The following is a 22,652-nucleotide window of genomic DNA, read 5'->3' as shown; positions in this document are numbered from 1 at the left end:
GTGTGTTCCTTGTTTCTAGGAAGCCTTTTTGTTTGTTTGTTTTTCCTTAGTTCAATTTTTAAATTTTATTAAGGACATTTTGAACACCCTTTACGTTCCTTCTGCGACTCTACATACCCATCCGCCACCAGCTCCTCAAGGAAAGAAGTACCTGCTTTCTGGGCTACCTAATACAGATTAATTTTTCATAAAAGTCCATGATATTAGCAGGAATATGAGTTTTAAAGTAAACAAAAGTTACTATAAAATAATGGAATATAATAACTATAAGCAAATAGGAAAAACATCAAACCAAGCAGTTTAATAACCAAAGTGATTTAGTTACTTGTAATATAAAATAATATCCAGAGATCATGACTGAGTAAAACCTGAAACATACAGGCAAATACTTAGCCAAGACCTACATTCCAGATATTTTATTTCTATTTCCATTTGCTAGACCTCCTTACAATAAGACTCACGGACAGACTGCCTTAAAATGAGGAAGCTAATGAAAGTGCTTATTAGTACCGGACACTGTACCTGCAGGTGACTGAGGGGGAGGCAGTCTGTGGAATCCTCAGCAAAGCCGCTGCTATCAGAATGTTGACTTGCAGTTCGCAACAGGTGATCTGCCAGAGGAAACATGCTGTCAACCGAGAACAGTGCCTAGGCCTGCAAGGCAGCACCAGCACCACAGACACCATCCCCAGTCAAACAGCACCAATGATGAAGGATCGTGGCTTCAAAGCACAGCAAGGAACTCAACTTCATATAAAAGCTCAGTCATATTTTCTATCTGAAACTCTCAGCACTCATTTACTAATTAAGCTCTAATAGTAACATTTGGTAAATTCAATTAAGTCCTACCACAGAGAAAAACTGAATGGAATAAAAATTTTAAAATTTGTATTATGTAAACCTATTAAAATGGTTAAGAAGTGAAATTAGTTTACATGCAGAATACATTAAAAGGGTCCTGTATCTTCCTACTATGAAAAAATAAAATTAAGGGCTCTAAACTAAATAATTTGAAATGTAAAAATATGTAAATATCTCTAATGTTTCTTATGATATAAGTATTTATACTAAGAAATACTTTTTCATACCAGTTACACAGAAGTCAGATCCAATTAATATATAACACACTTAATCACAAAAACATGTTTATAGTAAAGTCACAAAGGTCTAATTTCTAGATATATAAATAAGTATGTATGCTTTTAAGAAAGATGCTAAGTACAGCAAGCATCTTTCCACATTAGAGCTACCACAAAGGGGAACTTTATCTCTATGACATTTGCAAGGATGTGGGAGACAGCAGAGTCTTGCAGGATTTCAAAAGCATCAGGCTAAATACAGTGTTTACCAAATAAGATTATCTGAATACTGAATAAGATTCAGATGAACCACATAATATGACTAAATAAAGTCCAAAATTAAAGTTCATTTGAGTTTAAAAACACCTCACTAGAGTTTTAGGGTTCATGGAGCAGAACATGATTTTGCCCTTATTAAAAACTGAGAAAAATTCTGTAATAGTATTATGATGTAATAAAGCGGTGTAATGAGTTAAGGAAGTGTTCATTCCCTTACCAAACCCAGAAATGCTGGAGTAACTATCAAATGAATGGTTACCACCAGTTCTAACTGGGCACTACATTCATTCAAAAATGATTCATAATCTGTGTCAGAACAGCTGTCACTGTACTGGTGTTTCCATGTCTTTTGTTTTGTTTTGTTTTACAACTAGACTGTGAGGCCATGAAGACAGAAACTTTACTTCTTCTTAATGTTCTGGTATGTAGAACAACATACAATGTTTGCTTAATGACTCAGTGGTAACTCTCAACACAACAACTAAGCAATTAAATAAGTGATCTAGAAGTTGAAGTGCCTACAGTCAGTTTGGAAAGGGGAACTTCGATGGAGCACGGGGAAGCCAGAGTGGCTAGGTCACACTCGGCTTCTTCAGAGGTCTGCTGATGTGCAGCAGAGGAAGGGCTGGGCTGGCTCCCCTAAAGCTGAGCACATGAGACTCACAGTGTAAGTGACGATGTAGAATGTGCAGGCCACAAATCACAAATCACACAGGCACTGCTGTGCCCATCCACAATCCCAGGGAGCCTGGCGAGTGGAGCCTGAGTTTGAAGCCTGCCTGAGCTAAAGAGAAAGGCTTTGCCTAAAAATAAACAACATTCTAAGAATCTAACAATCACAATTCAAGGACTTTAGGCCAACATTTCTGTTCCATGAAACACATCATTCTCTTGGGCTAAAGAGATGGCTCAGCAGCTAAGAGCACTTGTTTTCGCAGAGGACCTGGGTTCAACTCCCAACATCCACATGGTGGTTCACAAATAAATATAACTCCAGTTCTAGGGGATAAACACCCTCTTCCAGTCTCTGTGGACAGCAGGAACATCAGCGGTGCACAGACATACACACAAGCTTAACACTGATATAATAAGCAAAGCTTGTAAAATGAAACCACAGTTTTTACTAGAGAACTTTGGACCTAAGAAGGATTAATCCTCAGTTCTAAAGACACTGCATACTCCCTTAATTCAACAGTTAGAAGAAGCATTTAAGTGTGGAAAAACAAACATGAAAACCACCTGTTTGCTATCAAAGAAACTGAATAAAATCAGTATATTCTCTTCTAGGTTTTCGCAAATATATGTTGTCTTCCATAACAAGAACAGTTCTGGACTTCTAGGAATGTGACGCTACCGGCTCAACACTAGGCTGGGACAGGAGCTGAGCTGCTGACCCTTTCTAAGGTGCGAGCGTCCCTGCACCTGAGAATAGAGAAGTCCACGGGGGATGTCCGACTGTGAAACCAAACCACTCCTTGCTTCTACTAAACGAGGGAGGAGTCTCCTGCTGGTGACCCTAGTTCTGAAAGTATGACCAGTCGGAGGCATGCCATATTACCGAAATCCACAGGCTACCTTCCAAAATGGATAAAATGTCATTGTTTCCTGTCCCCTTTACCATGACTGCACACACAAAGTTCTCTTACTGTAACTCCATAACAGATTTATTCACAAATATGTTGATAGTTTTGCTTAAGGTCAGAAATGAGAGCCTGAAGATTGGTAAGCACAGGACACTCAGACTTGACTATAAACGGAATACATCTTCCCTGCTACTCACAGCTTCCCTAAAACAACTTAAGGCAAGTTTACTGTACTTTATCCTCCTTTGACAAGTTAGTTGCTTTGACCAATATGGCCTTTGCCTATCCACCTAAAGGTGTAAGCATCACGTTACACTTAGAAGCAGATATATTTATTTATGAATTTAAGAAAGAAAAAAATTCCAATAAGGAAGTTCATTTTGTGTCTGACTAAAACCAAAGTGACTAAGGGCCCCTACTCTTTAGTGCCACACTGCAATGAAAGAAAAGTCACATGCAAACTGCCCCTCAGAAGGAATCTCAGAGATCAGGAGGACAAACATGTAATTTTCTATTCTAAAAACATACATATAAATTTTTGTTTTAAAAAGAGAAGTTAGTTTGGAATGTGTAAAATTTTAAAAATAAACAGTCCTACCTTCAGTGGTCATTTAACTTCTTCCTCTTTCTTTCTCTTAAAATCAAAAGCTTTGTAAATTTCAAACCAGACGGCATTTTCTAGTTGAAAGTCTAGTTGAAGTGTAAGGCATGGATCCAAAGGTCCCCTGGTCAATAATTAATGCTTCCAGAAGAGAATGAGGGCTGCAGCCACTCACCTTTGATCTGCAGTTTTGTTTTGTTTTTTTAATTTAACTTGGTTTAACTATTGTGAGTGCATTTTTGCCAGAGTTATACTGCATGTATTATATTTACAAGATATATTTGCATAAAGAAAACCCAGAAACAGAGAACATGAGTTTTCAGTCATAACAATGAAAAAGTAGTTTCAATCTGTTTTAGTCCATGTTCAAGTTTGAAAATATTTGTAACACCCAGAAATGTTTAAGGAGATCAATAAAGGATCAACAACCTAGTATTAGTTTATGATCATAAAAGTCTTCCCCTATAAAAACCTCACACAAGCTGTATGATGAGATGATAACACCCCTCCTACCCCCACCTTCTCACACACGCTGCTACTGTATACACTGATAAGTAAACCCTCGCCTTCTCGGCTGAGGACAAAGGATAACCACGGGAAATAGCGGGCAGTGGTCCACTTACCTCGTTTTGACTTGGCAAGGCTTAGCTGGCACGTGGCTGGCACGTGAGGTGCTTCTCCCTCTGTGCTCTGAACCTAAAACAGAAGCTTATGCAGTTCATCTACAGCAAAGAAGACTTTCTCTTGATGTCTAACTGAGGTGTACCAAACATTACATAGACATTGAATATCCAATTTGTCAGCAGGTCCCACAGCTTAGTTTTCTGCCCTACTTCCCCCACTGAAAGGCAGCACTCAACTTAGGGAGCCAGGAGAGAAAAGTAACACAGAAAGTAGCTGCACAATTATGAGCTGTAAGAAAACTCCTCATAGAAAGACTCCAATTCTGAAAAGTTGCTATCTGAAAGATGGCCCATACCAGGAAGTCACCGCAAATGTAGAACTTTACAATCTGAGGGAAGATGCTCACTTGTGCATCATAGAAGGTATGACTGAGTCACATTTGAGGCAGCTGCAAGTTTGGTATCTATGGAAATAGGATACCATGCTTCCAGTGCTAAATTTTTTAAAGTCTCCTAGTCTGAAGCACCAATGTCACTCACGTATTAAGAATGTTCCATCCTGATAAAAATGTTCTTTCAAGATGTGTCAGCATTTTAAGTGAAAAGGAAATCTTAATACAACTAAAATCTTTAAAAATCTTACCCATAAAAATCTCTCTAAAAAATTTAATGGAAGTTCCAAACCTACAAAAGTTGCCTATCTTTTTCTACCTGCACAACTGTATCATTATTTAGAAAATTTTTATTCTGAATGCCATCCATGCTGTGGGAGACACCAGCTAGCTACTCTAGCATGACTATCAAGAGTAGGCATTGGGAGGAGGCGTATGTTAATTTCCACCCCCTTACCACATAAAATAAGCAAAATGGCCAAACACAGGTTTTTCAAACTTGAACAAATTAATGAACAAATAGCAAACCAACTTTTAATATGAACCGTGATATACTTCAAGCTATGAATTAACTAAAAAGCAAGAACTATCCCAAAGGAATGAGTAGAAAGCCAACACACAAACACTCTCTCTCTCTCTCTCTCTCTCTCTCTCTCTCTCTCTCTCTCTGTCACACACACTCTGTCACACACACACACACACACACACACACACACACACACACACCACATATGCACATGCACACACACACCACATACACACATACCATCAACACAAAGTTTAATGATACTACTACCCAGTTCAGGAATTTCTAATTTGTGATGCCTTTATGCTAGATGGGCTCATGAATCTACAGATATGACCTGAAGAAACTGTAAGTAGTGAACATTTGACACCATTCTGAGTATGACATATACAAAATAAGCTCTACTGTTCTTTGCTACTATTTAAAAATTATATTATTCAAAGCGCCAAATACAAGCTCAAGCGGAAACCCATTGTTGTACGTGCAAGGGAACAGAACACATTTTCTTTTATATGCAACAAAAGGCCTATTATTAGCTGCTACTCAGGTCCAGTCTAATATAGACAGATTTCTATAAAAACAATCGTTAACTAGATTGAAAAAGTATAGAATAAATCCAGATTATTTATAGTTTAGGAATTTTTGCTTAGACACAACAAATTACTATCTCTCACTTTGAAATGTAGGATTATCAAGTGCTCTATTTTCTTAAAGATAAACTAACCACACAGCGGTGTGGATTCAAAGAGCACACTCCCTCCTCTAGCCAGTTAGCCTCAATGATGTTACTCTGGGGGTGGGGGGCATCTTTCTCCCTTTACTGCAGAGCCCTTCCTCAGTGCACGAAGGGCCCTGACAGTGGAGAGTGCCATGTGTACCTATACCGCTGTTAATGTCAGGAAGACGGTTCTCACTCAGCAAAAATCTTACAGTATTAAGACTGTGAGTGATGGCTTAGTTCTTAGCTTTTATTATTGGTCACAACTATGCAAAAGTCAGATTTGAGTGGAAAATCATGACACCAATGCAGAATGAAAATCTACACAGCAGGCTTTCCTAGTGCTATGTGGAAAGCTGGCTGTGTGCTGTAGGTAGCCTTTGATTAAAAAATTAAAAATATAATCAAACATAACTGAATTGAATGATAAGTAATAGGTTTCCATCATATAATTCTCTAATGTTAGAGAAGTTCAAAACTTTCCATAATAAAAGGAAAAAAAAAACACATTAAGCCAAAGCAACAAAGTTGCTCAGTCCTTTTGTTTCCGGACAGCTTTTGAATTAGTGTCTGACCATCATGGCTTTGGCTTCTTGATGGCAATAATGTTTGACTGTAGTTCTGATCTAGTCCTTCCACTGGGTCAAAATGACACTCAACACTCATCATTTTATACACACTAAATATAAAATAATGTCGAAATAAAATTTAAATTAGAGTCTTAGAAATTACAATTCTGTGTTGTATCATCAAAGAATGCTTTTGCAAAGAAGTTGTATGGGGCTATGACAAGAACACAGTCCTGAGCTCCTGTCCACCGATCTCACCAACCCCTGCGCCCACTCTGTCCCATGGCAAGTGTATGGTGCAGGGAAAAGGAGTCCTGAGTTCAAGTCTTACTAACGCCATTTACTGGCTTCTAAAAATATCTGTGATAATTATCTGTTTTTGCAATTATAAAATAAGGGTGAAAACTCTTCTACCACATGTCCTTAAATCAATGAAAAGTAACTGCCAAGAAAACTTTGAAACATAAAGTAGCAATGATATAAGATAACAGATTTCTCTCAGCCTTCCTTCCCAGACACTGGTCCACCTTCTGATGCTCTGACATCATAGTGCATATGACATCCCTCATAGAGACAGTGAAAACCAATGCTCAGAAGTGGAATCTAAGTGCCAGGAAGAGGTATGAGGAAGGAAACTATTACAAACAGCTTTTGTACTAATCTATGCTTCTGAAATTACTTCTAAGTTACCTTAAAGAAAAGAAAGATAGCTATGTTTTATAATACACAACACACACACACAGTTTGTTTCCACTGTCATGTAATTTTTAAAAGGACTCAAGGAATTTAGATTAAAAAAAAACAGCAAGTAACAAATCCAGTGACTACTTGAAATTTGGGGCATCATGTTAGTTATCAATTATGAGAGTTCCTATTTGTATCTTCAGAAATTGCAGCTAGAAATACCTGTGGTAAAACATGCCTGCAATCCCAATTTTCGGGAGGCTAGAGCAGGAAAATCAATGTGAGCTCAAGGTGAACCCTGGCTGCATAGCAAAATCCTGTCTAAAGAAACAAAATCTACAGCCAAATTTAGAAGGCCAAAGGAAAAATGTCACTATTCCTCACATACTTGACTGATTTTGAATTATCTATTTTCCAGTGTATAAGATGACACCCAACTTTAACTTTAACTTTTTAAGTTAAAATACAGAGTTTGCAGCCCAAGTCTGCTGCACAGGGTATGCACTGGAAGAGGGGTAGTCTTACTCCAAACTATATTTTAACTGGAAAAATTAAAGTTGGGGGTGGTCATCTTATACGGTATTTAAACTCAGAACAATAAATAGAATAAATAAATCCTAAAACTCAAAAGCCAAAAGGAATAAGTTGTACTAGTTAAAAACAACAGTAAGTACCAAGAAAGGATTAGAAACAGCTACTTTAGGAGCTCAAGAAAGACTACGTATGCACCCAGTAGCAGCTGCAGTTAAACAGTCCATCAGCACATGACCCCAGCACACAGGAGACGGCTCCCTCCACTAATACAGACACAGCTTATCCACAAACAGGAACAGCTGTGCATTCAGTAGGCTCACTTTAACTGTGAACCATTCAGACTTCTGATGTCTAACTCCATGGCGTTACCATGCTGTATTCAAACAAGCCAACAAAAGCAAACAAACAAACAAACACACATCTAAGCATCTAAGAATTAAAATCCTGTCCCACACCCCAGTTAAAAAATAAGAAAGGGTTTAGAATTTCTGGACACTCTCGACTTTCTAAGACATTTTTTAGAAGGCAAGCTGACTTTTCTCTAAAACAGTCTACAGATTTTTTTTTTTTGTCTTTTTCATTTCTTAAATATAAGAAACAGCCACTTTGATTCTCCTAGGCCTGTATGAGTCTTGCCATTTGTTTAGCTCTCTGCACATTTAAATGTCTTCCCCCTCAGGCCCTGGTTACTGTCACTTCTTACCTCCTGCCTCAGCTGATTAGACAGTCTCAGCCACAGGGCCAGACTGCAACATTTTCCCCAGATCCCAGCCAGAGCTGCCGGGTTGAGACCTCCTGGAGGAGAGCTGGCTTTCTGAGAGAGAGCGCTCTAGTGCCTGTTTACTCGCTGCTCACACAGGAACAAGCATTCTCTACAGGGATCAGACCCCAACCAAAGGGAGTCTCCCTGAGAAGCATACAAGCTACTCTCTTGAGGATGTGCGTCGGCCTCAGGGGGGCTGTTCTCTTTGTCTGTTAGCACAGCTCATATCATGCCTAAGAGGAAATTAAAACAACACATTTCCCTGCTTTATCCATTGTTCTATACACTTCTCTAAAGTTTCCAAAGGGACAACACAATTCTAGGTTGTAATGCTTATTTTAAATAGATACAGCAAGAATTCATTGTCCTTAAGGTTCCTCTACTTATAACAAAGTTGACAAGATAATTTGTCTTATTTATTTCAGAAAAATGATACTATGTACACCAGGCTACTAGTCTAGAACTTGCTATGTAGCTTCAGCTTGTCTCAAACTCATGCTCTTCCTGCCTCAATCGTATGGATGCTAGTGTTACACACATAAAGACCATTCCTAGTGACCACACACACACACACACACACACACACACACACACACACACCAGATATCTAATATTCCTTAACTATTGAGGTAATCTTACACTTCACAAAAAGGATCATGTTATTTTATCATCAAAGGTTTTGCCAGCAGAGGGCGCAAATGATAAGGCGTATGAGGAAAGGTGCACTAAACTGCACCTAAAATTTTACAAGTGTTAAGGATCTCTCCTGTATCTTATCTGAACCCTTTCAGAGAACTGCCCCTTACACATTTTCTTAGAATTCATGAATTCTTGACAATCTTAGGAATTACAAAAGGGATGATGCAGTCAACCCACTGCTGCCCAGACTGAGTCACTAACATAAGATTGTCAGCTACTGCATAATTTGTAGAGATCTGTACACTGCGGTGCAGTGCTGAAGAGATCTGTACACTGCGGTGCAGTGCTGAAGTGCAGATGTAAGCACAGGGGAGTGTACCCAGGAAAGGGGCAAACCTACACTCTCTAGTTAGGACTAGGTGGACCAAACAACACTCAACAGAAATCAATGGGAAAGAGCCAGAGGTTTAAAGCAGCCATCACAATTCTCTCCCATACTCACTGTAGTAAGGCATCAATTACTGTAGTCAAGAAAAGAACGGAAATATAAACTACAGGAAAAAGATTTAGGGGAAAATAGCCTACAAGAAAAATGTACAATATTCCAAAGGGTTTCCTCTATTCCCTTTCACTTTATTCTTTAGCCACAATTAACATAAAAATTCAAGTGCCACAGAAACACATAAATAGCCCTACCAGCAACTACAATTTAAGTGAAAAATCTTCACTAATGTGCTTGATACAAAACTCAGCTAAGAGAACATTATGGACACCATTATTTACTAAATTCCTCAACCCAAGAAAATGTGATTCTAACAGTAGTGTGTTCTACAACCAAAGCAAATCCTAACATAGTGTGTGCTACAACCAAAGCCAATCCTAACACAGTGTGTGCTACAACCAAAGCCAATCCTAACACAGTGTGTGCTACAACCAAAGCCAATTCTAACACAGTGTGTGCTACAACCAAAGCAAATCCTAATACAGTGTGTGCTACAACCAAAGCCAATCCTAACACAGTGTGTGCTACAACCAAAGCCAATCCTAACACAGTGTGTGCTATAACCACAGCAAATCCTAACACAGTGTGTGCTACAACCAAAGCAAATCCTAACACAGCATGTGCTACAACCAAAGCAAATCTTCCATATTTTCAATAGGAAAAATTATATGATGCACATCCAGAACACATACACCTCAGTTTCTTCCTATGTGACATGAGACAGCACTTTACAGGCAGTACTCCCTGGGCCAAGCACAGTCCTCCCTCAGTGCAGGAGCCTGCCCTGGACCATGCAGCTGAGCCTTGGTTATCAGTCCCTATGGTCTAGGAGTTCTGGATGAACCTCATACGCATCTTTACCTCCCTGAATTTAGACTTTATGCTAAGCAGCAGGATATCATTGGGTATCATCAAGTCACCAAATGTTGATCTGGACTCAGCAGCCTTCCAGAGCCCTCCCTGCGGGGACACACCATCACCAGTATCTACTCATAAGCTGTCTTCACCCTCCCCCTGGTCATTGGGACCCCTTAAAATTGAACTCCAAACATGTTTGATTTCAACATTTTCACTATTATACAATATTGATTTGGATTTGCATATATACTCTCGGGCTCTCTCTGACATCAAAATCCCAAGCTTGAGAAATAGTGGTGGCAGATAAAATGTCACCTGGTAGATGACATCTGAGCCTGAGGGTCTCCACAGCACAGGGATCTACTCTTGGTGCGGAAAGCATAAAGCAAGAAAGAGGAAGATGAGCTCCCGCAGCTCTGAACCTGTTAGCACTCTCCCATTTTATAAACGCTCTCTGCAGCCTGTCTCTGCAGCCCTTTCCTTAAAAAGCAGTGTCAGGAAATCATTTGCCTACCTCTTCCATCTCAAAGGAGTCTTTCTGCTGTGCCATTATGTTTCTGATGGACGGGATTGTCAGGGGTGCACAGGGCTCCTTCTCACTCATGCCCGCATGGGAGTTTCTCAGCTCACTGCTGCTCTCCAGCTCACAGGCGCTGGGCACATGGGCATCACCACCTGAGTCAGAATCGGTGACAACAGATGTCCAAAGCAGTTTGTTGTCCTGACTTTGAGCTTCTTTGCTTTGTTCACTTTCCATTTTGTGGCTAGCGTTATGATCTGCTTCATCAGGAAGCCTGTCGGCATCGGCGCTGTCTGCGATGGTAGACACACTACCCGAGACTTCTTCTGTGACCGTAGCCAGCATGGGGGATGACTCCTTCTTCTTTATAGCTTTTGGAAGCTTAGGATCAGTCTTTCCACTGTCTTCAGACAGTGAGACACTGAGACTCCTTCCTTTCTCAGCAGCGGGGGAGGGGCTCCCTTCTCCTTTCTCTGTTTTATCAACACATAAGTTTAGTTTTGATAGTGTTTTCATCAGACGGTTTGCAGTGTTGCTTCGAGTAAGAGGAGGAGGGGAGTCTGCCGCCTCCTTGGTGGAGGCCACTGAGGACATGCTTCCAATTCTCTGCAGGGGAGTCCCAGAAACTTGGGAATATAAAGAAGAAAACGCGTTGGCCACAGTAGTAAGCACTTCAATTTGACGAAAACGGCCTACGAAAAGAAAGAAGAAATTACATGCTGTTTAGAATTCCAGTAATTGAATTTAGACCCCAAAGATTATGAAATCATATTTTTCTTAAGCGAACATCTAAGGCACTGCACTCAGGGGGTAGTAGGGGGGAGGAGAACATTTTTATTACAAAGATTAGAATTTATACTTAAAAATTTTTTAAAGCACACAAAAATGATGATAGTGCTGAACATAACAGAAGTAGCTATTGATCTCTAGTTATGATTTACTGTTTGGCCATGGACTCCATTAAGCCCCCTCCAATGCCTTTCCTAAGAAAATACACATCAGAATGTATTTTCCACTGAACTGGATGGTAGCATTACAGAACATGTAAAGCTGGTCCATGGACAACCTTGGAGGAATCCTGTTTCGAAACAGTATTTGACAGAGAATAAACAAGCAGAGGCAGGACTGAAAAGGAGCCAACTGGCCAGAAATGGACTAAATTCAGTGACAAGGTCCTTCCCTACTTCTTTCTTGAACAAATGGAATTTGAGGATAAATAAAAGGTCCTGCACATAAATTATGATGAGTTAATGAGGGAGAGTGGACGTAATAATCTCTATAAACAGAATAATTCAAAGTAAAAGAGCTATTCTATTATTTACTTTTTTTAATATTGGGTGCTAGGTGACAAAGGCTAGATGACAAAGATCATCTGGCCTAGCTGCTAAATTTTTTTTTAAATACACTAATATCAAAAGCCTTACTTGTTAGGGCATAATTTGGGTTTTCTACTTCCATCCGTTGCATTTGCGCACTCAAAAATACTTTAATGTCTATGCCTCTGGCAAAGGATGATGAATTAAAAAATCTGGAAGGAATTTTAGATGCAATATCTGGTTCATCTCGTCCAAATCCAAGATTATATAGAATTTCTTCAGGGTCTTCCTCATAGAGCTCCAGCAGTTCTGAAACACTACAACAAACGCAGAAGAACATAAAGATGTAAATGTGGTTTGAGGTCCTCACGGCACTGTCAGAGAATCACAGTCCCGTCGGCACTCCCTCGCTCCGCTTCTTTACACCACAGCATCCGTCAGCATCTTCCGACACTGCACTCGTGGGACACACAACCCTTAGAGAGAACACGTAGGTGCGTTTCCTCAGGGCACTAGCACTGGAAAAAGAGAAACAAAAGCCCTAATGCCTATTCCCTAAAAACACAAAACAGACACTCTAAGGGACTCCTTGCCTTATTTTTTTATTTTTTGGTCATTTTTAAAGGATTCTCCAGTAAAGTAATTCCTATCAGGCAGAATAAGGAAAGAATGGAGTAAAGGGAAAATACCTCAGGAAGTTGATACAGCTCCGGACTGAGGACCCACTGTGGAACATAAGCTTTACAGACTTTTTTTTTCTTTTTTGTCTAGAAGAGACAACTATCTTAGGAGAAGCAATGAAGGAGACAAGCCAGGGTCAGAAGGCAGAGGAGGAGCTTCCCTGCAGCTCTTCTCTCCCCACATCCACCAGGAAGTAGGAGGGGTAAGGTGAGGAGGATATGGGTTACATAGGGAGAAACCCGTGACTGCGAATTCAACATCGCCTACCCACTCACTCTAGTGAGAATCCACACTTTCCAGAGCTCAACGAGGAAATGAGAACAGGGACGGAGTGTGGATAGAAGACAGTTCTGCTTCACAAGAAAGGTTATGATACAATCATTTGTATACCAATTTAAAAACTGGTTCCACAGGCCCAAGTCATTGATTTAATGCTCATTTTAAAGATCGTTGGTTTAACACATTGAAAACAAATTTAGCCTTAAATGTCAAGCTACCAACTAGGAAGTTTATGCTAGTTTCTACATCAGCTCCTCCAGGCTCTCTCAGGGTGGGTTTGGTTCTCTGCTCCACTATGGAGGTTTGCTTTCAGGAGGCCCATGACCCTCAAGCACTCATTACTAGACTCTGGCACTGCCATGAACGTAGCTATGCCTTTTACTTGTTTAGTTACAGGTGTTGTTGGTTTTTACATACAAAGCTCCTGCCAGTTATGGCAGTCTAGGAGACACTGTAGGTCACTCCCAGAATCAAATCAATGACCGGAAAGTGACAGGTTCTCTTCACCACCGCGCCACCGGTTTCAGCAGGACTCACCTTGACACTGTACCACTGCTCTTCCCAGACCCAGTAGAATTCATACTTCTCCCTTTCTGATGAAACTGAAGTCTTCTCTCTTTGGCCAAGACACTGTTGCTACAAATATAACAAGATGCTTTAAAGCTTGATTATCTACAACCCCTTTTCACTTTTAGAAAAGAGCAGAATCAAACAGGTGCATACCAGTTTTCAACTTGAGCATCAGGTTCATGTAGGTGATTGGCTACAAATAAAAAAATAAATGAGTAAATAATAGGAGAGCACAGGTGTTAGAAGGACAATAGCACAATTATGGAGAAGACAGGCTGTCTATATTGTTCACAGTTTCCTTGTTAAATATCTACTCCTGAAACCACTGGACAGAGGGGCAAGCACTGGAGCAGCAATGTTTGGAGGATGCTTGCACTTTCTGGCAATGGAGAGCTACTTCTATTTGAGTGTTTTAAAAATAAAGATATAGATAGACACACACACACACACACACACACACACACACACACACATATATATACACATGATCAGTTAAGTGTCTGGACCAGGTTGAATCATAAAGAGGCAGATCAGCAGCACATACTGCTGTCTGTGGGGCTATTGAATTTCAAAGCTGTCAATCAAAAACATTTTACAAGTAAACATGACTGGGAGTCATTCAATAGAACCATAATTTCCACATATGTCTTAAGCGGTTTTAAGGTTAGTGCCAGCTGTTAGTGCATAACGTGAAATGCTACACCTTCCAATGCAACATTTCTTTAAAAACTTCCTCTCAGCTTTATCCCAGATTAACAGAGTCAAAGCAAATAGAAGGCAATGTTTAGATTTAATTTTATCATATTTATAGAAAAATAAAACAAGTCAGATTAATAAGTCCACTTCAGCAGTAGACTTTTTCATTTCTGATGCACAAAACTGTAAGAATATTTTTGCTTCTTTGTACTTCCTACCAATAATATAATTTGATATCATGAAATATCCCAGGCAGATATCAAAAGCATCAAAAGTACTGTTTAGAGGAATGCTGACAAGTATCTTCATAAGGTACTGACAAGATGTCTAAGAGCACTGACTTGAAAAAAGGAAGTTAAAGTTTCCAATTATTTCTTGAAAAATACATTGCCAGAGATAATGAAAATATGTATTCTCAGCTTTCCAATGCTAGGATGTTCTACATTAGTAACTCATCTTACAAATGAGTTAAAGGACTAAAGGACCAAGGATACTAAATCAGTGAATACACTCACTCCCTATCAGCTTGTAATTTTTAAGCATTTTACAAAATATTTCTTTGTAAACACTACCAATAACGTATTCTACCTAATAAATAAAACAAAATCAATATGGATTCAGGCATGCGCACACCTGCAATCCTAGCACCAAGGAGGCAAAAGCCAAACAACTGTGAATTTAAGGTCAGCCTGAGGCTACATGGGGAATTCAAAAGCGTTGTTTATAAGGCCACTTAGTGCAAACCTGTCTGGACACAAAGTAAAAGCCATACCTTCTATAATAACAACAAAGTAGCGTTAAAAAGAGAAACCTAACTTTATATACTGGGAAGCTTCATTGAGAACCTACAAAGCATTTAACAACATGCTTTCACAGTGCCCAAGCAGCCTGAAGTAGGCGCCAGCATAAAGATCTAATGTCTAACTCTATTTGGGCTTTGTCCTTTAATCTTACTGTTGGGAAAATATAAGGAGAAAGACAAAGCACAGCTGTGCGTGCAACAGGAGGGACTTCCCTAAACTAAAACTAAGCTTCAACCTAGGTTCCTCTTGATTAAATATTTAAGATCCCTTCCTTCTTTGGGACAATTTTCCTCTCATTTGTATCACCATAGTCTTGTCACAAACACTTCCTCCAAGCATTTAAGTCAGGCAAGATGCAGCTGTGGTATTTCAGCGGCATCCAGACGGGAATCCTACAGTGAATGAGTCCCACTGTCAAGGCCTTTAAATGTTATCTCTGAAGCTCTTTTCTTCCGATAACTAAAACTACATAAAGATACAGTTCCTTAGCAAACATACCTTCCGCTCCCAGTGACAAGTCATCTTCGAAGCTGCCTCCATTTCTCACAAGCACACCTAAAACACGAGTGGGAAAATTCAGAAGCCACACCCTCCTGCTCTTACCCACTACTGTACAAAGTCCTTAATTAAACAAGTCAGCCAAGCAAAATACATCACAAAGCACAGAAAAATACATTAAATCTGAATACTCAAAAATTATTAAGATTATATCATTTCAAAAAGCAAACGTATGTTTTTTTTTTAATCTCTTTTGTGAGCACAGGTACTAAAAATTCAGGTGTGGCAATTTCAGTTAGGGTAAGCAAAGAAATGTTACACTAAAGGTAACCTAGTTCACTCATTATGTATTTTCTTTATATTTACATATCTTAGTCTTTATTTAATCAGTCTTTATAATATCAAACTGGGAGTAGGAATGTAAGTATGACATTGTGAAAAGCCTTGGGAATCGAAGTTCCTTAAAGCTACTATTCTTTTGTGGCTTATAACAATATTTTTCCCTCTGGGCGTCGAGCTCAGAATGGAGCATTCTGTAAACACAAGCCTCACTTCTGGAATTCACTCATGTATGGTCATCTAAAAGACAAAGGCAGATTCTCACTTGTTAAAGAAGAAAGCTTTCTCTTACCCTTCAGTGCACCTCCACTTTGCTCATCCAGCGAGGCTCCTAAAGGGGTGCTGCAATACAGGAACACAGAAGCCTCAGTCTTCTGAGAACCATCTGGAGAACTGTCGCTGCCCAGCCGCACTTTAGAATTACAGCTCAGCAGGCATCTTAATCAACTTAGCGCTCCTCCCCAAACACCAGGAATGTGAGTGGCTGACATAAGTAATGTCCTTCCAGCTAAGCAAATACCTGTTGTCAAGTCAGTTCACAAGCAGTGACTTAATCACAGGTCTGCTCTGCAGCAATTAAGAGCAGGGATGGCAATAACACATGATATGAATTGTTAGTTTCTTTGTTTCTTTGGAAAAACAGAGAAGAAAGTGGGAAATACATATAATATATGTATACATTATATATGTGTGTATATATGTGTATATATACATATATATAAATGAGACAAAAGGCTACAAAGTTTCACTAAATTCCTTCTACTGGACAACAACAAAGAGGGTGAGAAGAAAGCACATTTTCGGTGGTGAGCATCTTCATTCAGGGAAACAAACGTTACAGGGATTAGGGCCTAAGCTCAAGAGTCCTTGACTCTTTGCATGTCAGTCAGTGTGTGTTTTTCCTCACTTAACTTTGGAAAGTCCTCAACTCAGCTTGGAATCAGAGTTAAATCAGCCCAAGTGGACTTTCTCCCAACTGTTTGTAGTTCAACCACAAATGTCTCAGAATCGGTTTTCAAATGCAAAAATATCTTTACTTTTCTCAAAACAATTTAGTTTTGCAACTTGAATCACAGAAATAGTCTTTTACTCTGAAGGATCTATTCTGCGATACAAAGGTTAGTTTCTCAGTAACAGTTCCTACCTGTTAACAATTTACGTCAGAAGTGGGGTTCATCCTGAAAAGCATCTGTATTTAAAAATGCTCCTGAGTGCTAATTACACATGTGAGCAAATACATGAGCAAGGCGGCTCTCTGAAAACCAGTACTTTCCAGACATAGGAGAATCATGAGCAAGTACCATATGGGCATTGATAAAACTTTTAATTCTAGAGGTTTCAAACATTTCAATTAAGCCTTAATTTTATATCATTAAACACATTTATTTATTTTCTCCTGATGGCTCTTTCCTTACCTGGGCCAAAGCCCTGCAGTTCTGTGCCCACAGCTGCCCCTGCTGCTGTAGACTGGCAAAATGACAAGTAGGCAGAATGCAAGCAGCCTTCTCCAAAAGCAAGCTTTCCATTCCTAGCTACCCTCGCCCAAACCCCACCAGAACATCTACTGCTTCTTAGACACTGCCTCAGGCAAGTTAGTTATGGAAAAAAGAAATAGTTATTAGAATAAAGACTCCATTAGAGAGGGGAAAGCATGGCATCTTTACCCCGATATGGACAGCAGTGAGAAAACCAAGGATTCCAGAATTTACCAAGGGAGGAAAACGTTGTCCTTCAGACCATTGCACATTAATACTCCGCGCTGAGAAGGACCCCAAGTTGCTATTTAAAAAATACCGTTCCAAATGTCCTAGCAGTGAAGTCTACAACAGAATAGCCAACATTAAAAGACTGCGTGTTCTAACTTCTCCTGGCACAAAGGCATACTGCTTGTGTATTGAATAGGGCTAAGTATAAGGACAAGAAAGAAATCTATAATAGGAGAGACAGAGGACTGCATAATCTGTGCAGATTAAGTCTAGCCACAAAACTTCTGGAGTTTTCTGGACGGAACTTGTGTCCTGGCCAATGTCAGCATTCTCCTACGGCATTACCTGAAGAATATATTCATTTTCTGTCTACTTGATAGGGTTCCTTCTACTATCCCAGTTCCTGTACATCATTTTTAAAATGTGATTTATTTCTCTAGTTCTTACATGTAAAAAATTCCTTTGTTATCCACTTGAAATAAAAATGCTAGAAATGTTAAGACCTATTTTAAGGGTAAGCCAGTACTGTATTCAGGAATGGATTTTTAAACTAAGACCAAGATTTTGTAAACTTCAAAGGCCTGGATAAAAGCAAGGAGGGGCTACCTTCTTCACTCCTTGATGTGAAAACCTCAAAGGCCCTGCTTTGTACATTGTCTCCTAAAAAGTTTTAAAGATGTGCACTTAAAATTGCAGCCTTGTAACTTCACACTGTTCTGATGACGATGTGCCCCTGGCACACTGCTGTGCTCTGCAAAGGCCATATTCTTGTAATTTGGAAATCAAGGAGGTAAACTAAGCTGGGTTGTTAGCCTAAAGATGTCTGGAAGCAATGGATTTACCTCTGTGCATCTTTAAAAGGAATTTCTACACATCCTATAATATTTCAGATAAGTCTATGACACCAAAAGGTCAAATTCTGCAGCAAGCAATCAGTATGGTTCCAGTTACTCACTAATACAGAGGCAGCCAATATTCTACCCATATTTAGGGGACAAAATTTACTACCATATGTAAGAATCACTCTGCAAAATAAAAAACAACCAAATAATTCCTAACATAACTTCAGAAAGCAATAATATGCGCAGAAGCAAACACCAACAAAAGTTTTCAAAGAGCAAATACATTGGGAAAAGATAAAAGTGAAACAGATTTTACTATAGTCAGATTTACTTGCGGTACAACCCATCCCCTCTGTATCTTATCAAACATTTTTGTGCCGGTTCTTAAAGCATGTTACTAAAGAGACTCCTGCAGTCTGATTGTCTTCAAAACTCTGTTTCCTCCTGCGAACTCCAATGCCACCTCATAAACCCGTGTCCAAGGAGTTAAACTGCAAGGACCAACTTGGCTAGTTGTAAAAGCTCCCTGGAGAGACTTATGGCACACAACCCAAATTAAAGCCGGGTTAGAGTAGTTAAGTAAATTAAACTTCGCTAAAACACGTTTCAAAGGAAAATGATTCCGTGCCAGATATGCAGATGCCATAAAGAAAAATAAAACACCCTGCATGCGAAACACCAGAATTCTTTCAACAGAAGCCTTGGCCAGCCAAAGTAGCATCTTCAAGACCTGTTTTAGTTTCTGATCTGCTGCTGACATCATGCCCAGGCTGCTCAAGTCCTAGCTGTAAAATAAACTCGGCCACCACCAAATAATCAGCGTCCACAGCACTTCCAGTTCTAATCGCTACAAGAAGGAAGCTATCGCCGGCTCACTTTCCGGTTCCTAGCTTACAGCCGCCACCGGACCCCGAGAGGCGGCCGAGTCCCTCGTTTCTCCCCGGCAACTCGAGCAAGACTCACCGGCAGTCTTTGAGCCATATTGCGATCTTCTCGTTGGGCACGTTTCCTGTGGAGCAGAGAGAGGGAAGGGACAGCTCGTAAGGGACCCCAAAAGGACTGAGAGCCTGTGCCTTCCTGACACTCCCTTGCAAGAGAAGCCGCCGCGGGGCAACCGGCAGCCTCGGTCGGGGAGCCTTCCGGGCGCCCGACCCAGGGGAGCCAGCCGGCAGCCAGGTGCACATGCGGGCGCCCGCCGGAGCGCCGGTCACGCGCGCGTTTAAAGGTCGGGGGCGTCCAGTCCCGGCGCCCGGTGGCACCGAGCACACCACCCCCTCCCCTACCGCACGTCCCAGCCCCGCGCACCGACCTCGCCCCGCGGCCGCGGGCAGCTTTGCGCCCGGGAGGTCCTCCTCGTCGTCCTCGTCCTCGTCCTGCGTCGTCGCCTCGGTGGACAGATCCTCCGTCTCCGACGCTTGCCAGGAGTTGCGGCACTTGGCCCAGGCCTTCCTCCTGCGGCTCGCCACTTGCCACTCCAGTTCCTCCTCCGCCTCCGCCGACGCCGACAGGGGTCGGTTCATGGCCGTGCCGGGGGCTCCGCGGGCCCAGCCCGAGCCTGCGCGGGACACGGCGGCGGCCGCGGGGACCCCCGCCGCTGCTGTCAGCGCCCAGCCGGGCAGGGGGCCCGGGGGAGCCGAAGCGGGCGCCGCCGCAGGAGGAGGGGACAGGGAGGGAGGGAGGGAGGGAAGGAAGGGAGGGAGGGAGGGGCGGACGCTTCACGTGAACCCGGCTTGGCGGGGCGCAGAAGCGCGAGTGGCCCCAGCGAGCGCGGTAGTTGCCGAACGCCAGCCCGCCCCGGGCCCCGCCCACCCAAGACCCCGCCCTGTTCCCTTCCTAGCCACGCCCACCCCCAAGATACAGTTCCGCCCCTCTCAGCCGGGGGCGCCTCCCCAAGAAGAAAGCCACGCCCCCTTCCGGTAGCCGTCTCTCCCCCGAGCGAAGCAGGCGAGGGCGGGGCGGGGCTTGGCCTGACGGGCTGGGAGCGGACCCGCCCCTTCGTAGTGGCCTCAGGAAGGAGCCAGATTTGTTTGTTTGTTTGCTTATGGCCTTTCCTTCTCTCAACTCCTTGCTGGTGCAGAAATAGAGGTAAAGTGCCAAAGCCAAGTCTCAGAAGACGCCCCCGCGTGCAGACAAGTGGCTGGGCTCCTCAGACCTATTCTTTGAGGCTTTGCTTCAGTGTGGGATGTCTGAGTTTTTGGAGGATGCAAAGAGGCATGAGGTTGCAGGAGTAAGTTTTCCCTAGTGCTGCCTGCACGCCCGAGAGACCTGTGTGTCCTGGTTAGGTGAGGTATGAAGTTGCGCTGAGAAAGAATGGGTATGTCACATTGAGGCTGCTTACAGAAAAGGGGAGGGAAGTGAGGCAAGTGGAGCAAGAAATGACCCCGGAATTGCAAAGATGACTTATTGGATTTGGGAGTTTGAAGATGCAGTGAGAAACAGGTAATGTCAAGGTTCTGAAACATTTTTTTAAATGAGCTTGAGTATCCCCCTTTACCATATATATTTTTTTTATCTCTTATGAAAAAAAAAAAAGATTCAGATTCTATCCAGAGCGAGAAAGAGTGAAATATCAATGAACATCCTCGCCAATGTTATTTCCAAACTATGTACACATAATATCGGAGGCTTTCAATAGTTCATTGTACATGGCTGAACTCAAACAAAGTTAGACTACTTTTTGTTTTGGTCTTATCTTAACTGAAATGAACGTTTTTACATACATAATATTTTAAGGAAGAGATTTTCCACTTGAAATCGATATTTACAGTTCATAAAATTTATACGTGTATTAGTAACCAAAGAAAATAGTTTGGGGGAGCTTTTAGAATGTAAAGTGTTCTTGAGGTGAGACGGCACCCAGTCTTCTGTGAAAGCCCTTGCGCATAAGCTGTACACCTTTAAAAGCAGCACCATGAACTTCCTGTGAGCAGTCCTCAATATCTTTTTTCTAGCACGGGACATATGTTTGACAGTTCCCAAAGCATCATTATTTATTGTTGGAAACAACAACTCCCTGATGGTTCTCAGTATCCCCAAGATCAAATCTGAAGTCCAGGCTGGCTTCCCCGAGCCATCACAGTATTATCGCGGCCCTCCTACACTTACAGTGAGGTGGAAAGGCGTTAAACAGATGGTAGCAGCATCTCGGCTTGCCCTTTTACTCTTAAGGGATCTTTTAGTTATTAATATGTCTTGGGCTATCAGGAGTTCTATAGTAAGGGCGGAGCTAACTCCTTTGTGTCCTTCCAAAGCAGAGGAAAAGGCGGTGCTTAGAGATTGCTGGGCTCTGTCAAATGCTACAGAGTATGCTGCCTCCATAGTTTACCCAGCCCTTGTGGGATCCTGCCTGATCCGTCTGCTGCCTTTGCCTTTCATCCGTTCTGTCATGACCGTGTGCTGTCGCTGGCTCTCTGCCCTTGTCTTAATTCATTCCTCTTCTGCCCAATCCCTGCAAGGACCCACTGGTCCAGAAGTTCTTCCCTCTGTGGTTCCGCCAGTCACAATCATATCCCGTCTACATTTCCCCGATAAGCAACAGAATGTACACACCATTTATTGGGGGGAATGAATTATGCAGCAAATAACATGACAGGGTGCAGACAATATGTTCAGTTTACCAGCCTCATTGTAGACATGAGAGATTGCGGAACATGTTAACTTCTTTCTTGTACTCCTAATACAGTGCTGGTTCTACCTGGAACCCTGACTAGTCTTGACATAAGTTGTCTGTTTGTTATTGTTCTTCAAGAGACAAACTAGGGGTATGTTTGCCTTGTGTTTTTTTTCTCCCGTGCCAATTATCTTTTAATTAGTTTTGTCTGCAGTTTTAAAAAGCAAAGAATTCTTGGGAAAGGCAATAATCAAGTACAGTTTATGTCTACAAGTCATTCAATCACAGTCAAAAAACAAAAACAAAAACAAAACAAAAAGGGAGTAAATCGAGCAAGTATTAGAATAGAACATAGCAGTTATTGAATCTATGGTAGCATAAATATTTTACATTACAAAACTTAATGAAGAATGATAAAGGTGTATTACCTTGAGAATAAAAT

General features: G+C 41.3%; 1 protein-coding gene across 1 annotated transcript in view; it reads right to left on the bottom strand.

Annotated features, from left to right (window-relative positions):
* Positions 1-20,272, bottom strand: part of ITPRID2 (ITPR interacting domain containing 2) — a 37,127-nt gene extending 16,855 nt beyond the window's left edge. Inside the window, exons 1-10 of the mRNA XM_084800172.1 lie at positions 19,910-20,272; positions 19,564-19,609; positions 16,345-16,394; positions 15,714-15,770; positions 13,870-13,909; positions 13,684-13,782; positions 12,295-12,503; positions 10,865-11,562; positions 4,166-4,238; positions 523-611 (exon numbers count right to left, since the gene is read on the bottom strand). Coding sequence (XP_084656298.1) covers positions 523-611; positions 4,166-4,238; positions 10,865-11,562; positions 12,295-12,503; positions 13,684-13,782; positions 13,870-13,909; positions 15,714-15,770; positions 16,345-16,394; positions 19,564-19,609; positions 19,910-20,120 — 1,572 coding nt within the window. The 5' untranslated portion in view covers positions 20,121-20,272. The remainder of the gene's footprint in view (positions 1-522; positions 612-4,165; positions 4,239-10,864; positions 11,563-12,294; positions 12,504-13,683; positions 13,783-13,869; positions 13,910-15,713; positions 15,771-16,344; positions 16,395-19,563; positions 19,610-19,909) is intronic.
* Between the last annotated feature and the right edge of the window lie 2,380 nt (positions 20,273-22,652).

This window comes from Acomys minous, assembly GCF_964271855.1.
Source record: "Acomys minous genome assembly, chromosome: 10".
Lineage (NCBI taxonomy): Eukaryota > Metazoa > Chordata > Mammalia > Rodentia > Muridae > Acomys > Acomys minous.
This window is presented reverse-complemented; position numbering and strand designations above follow the sequence as displayed.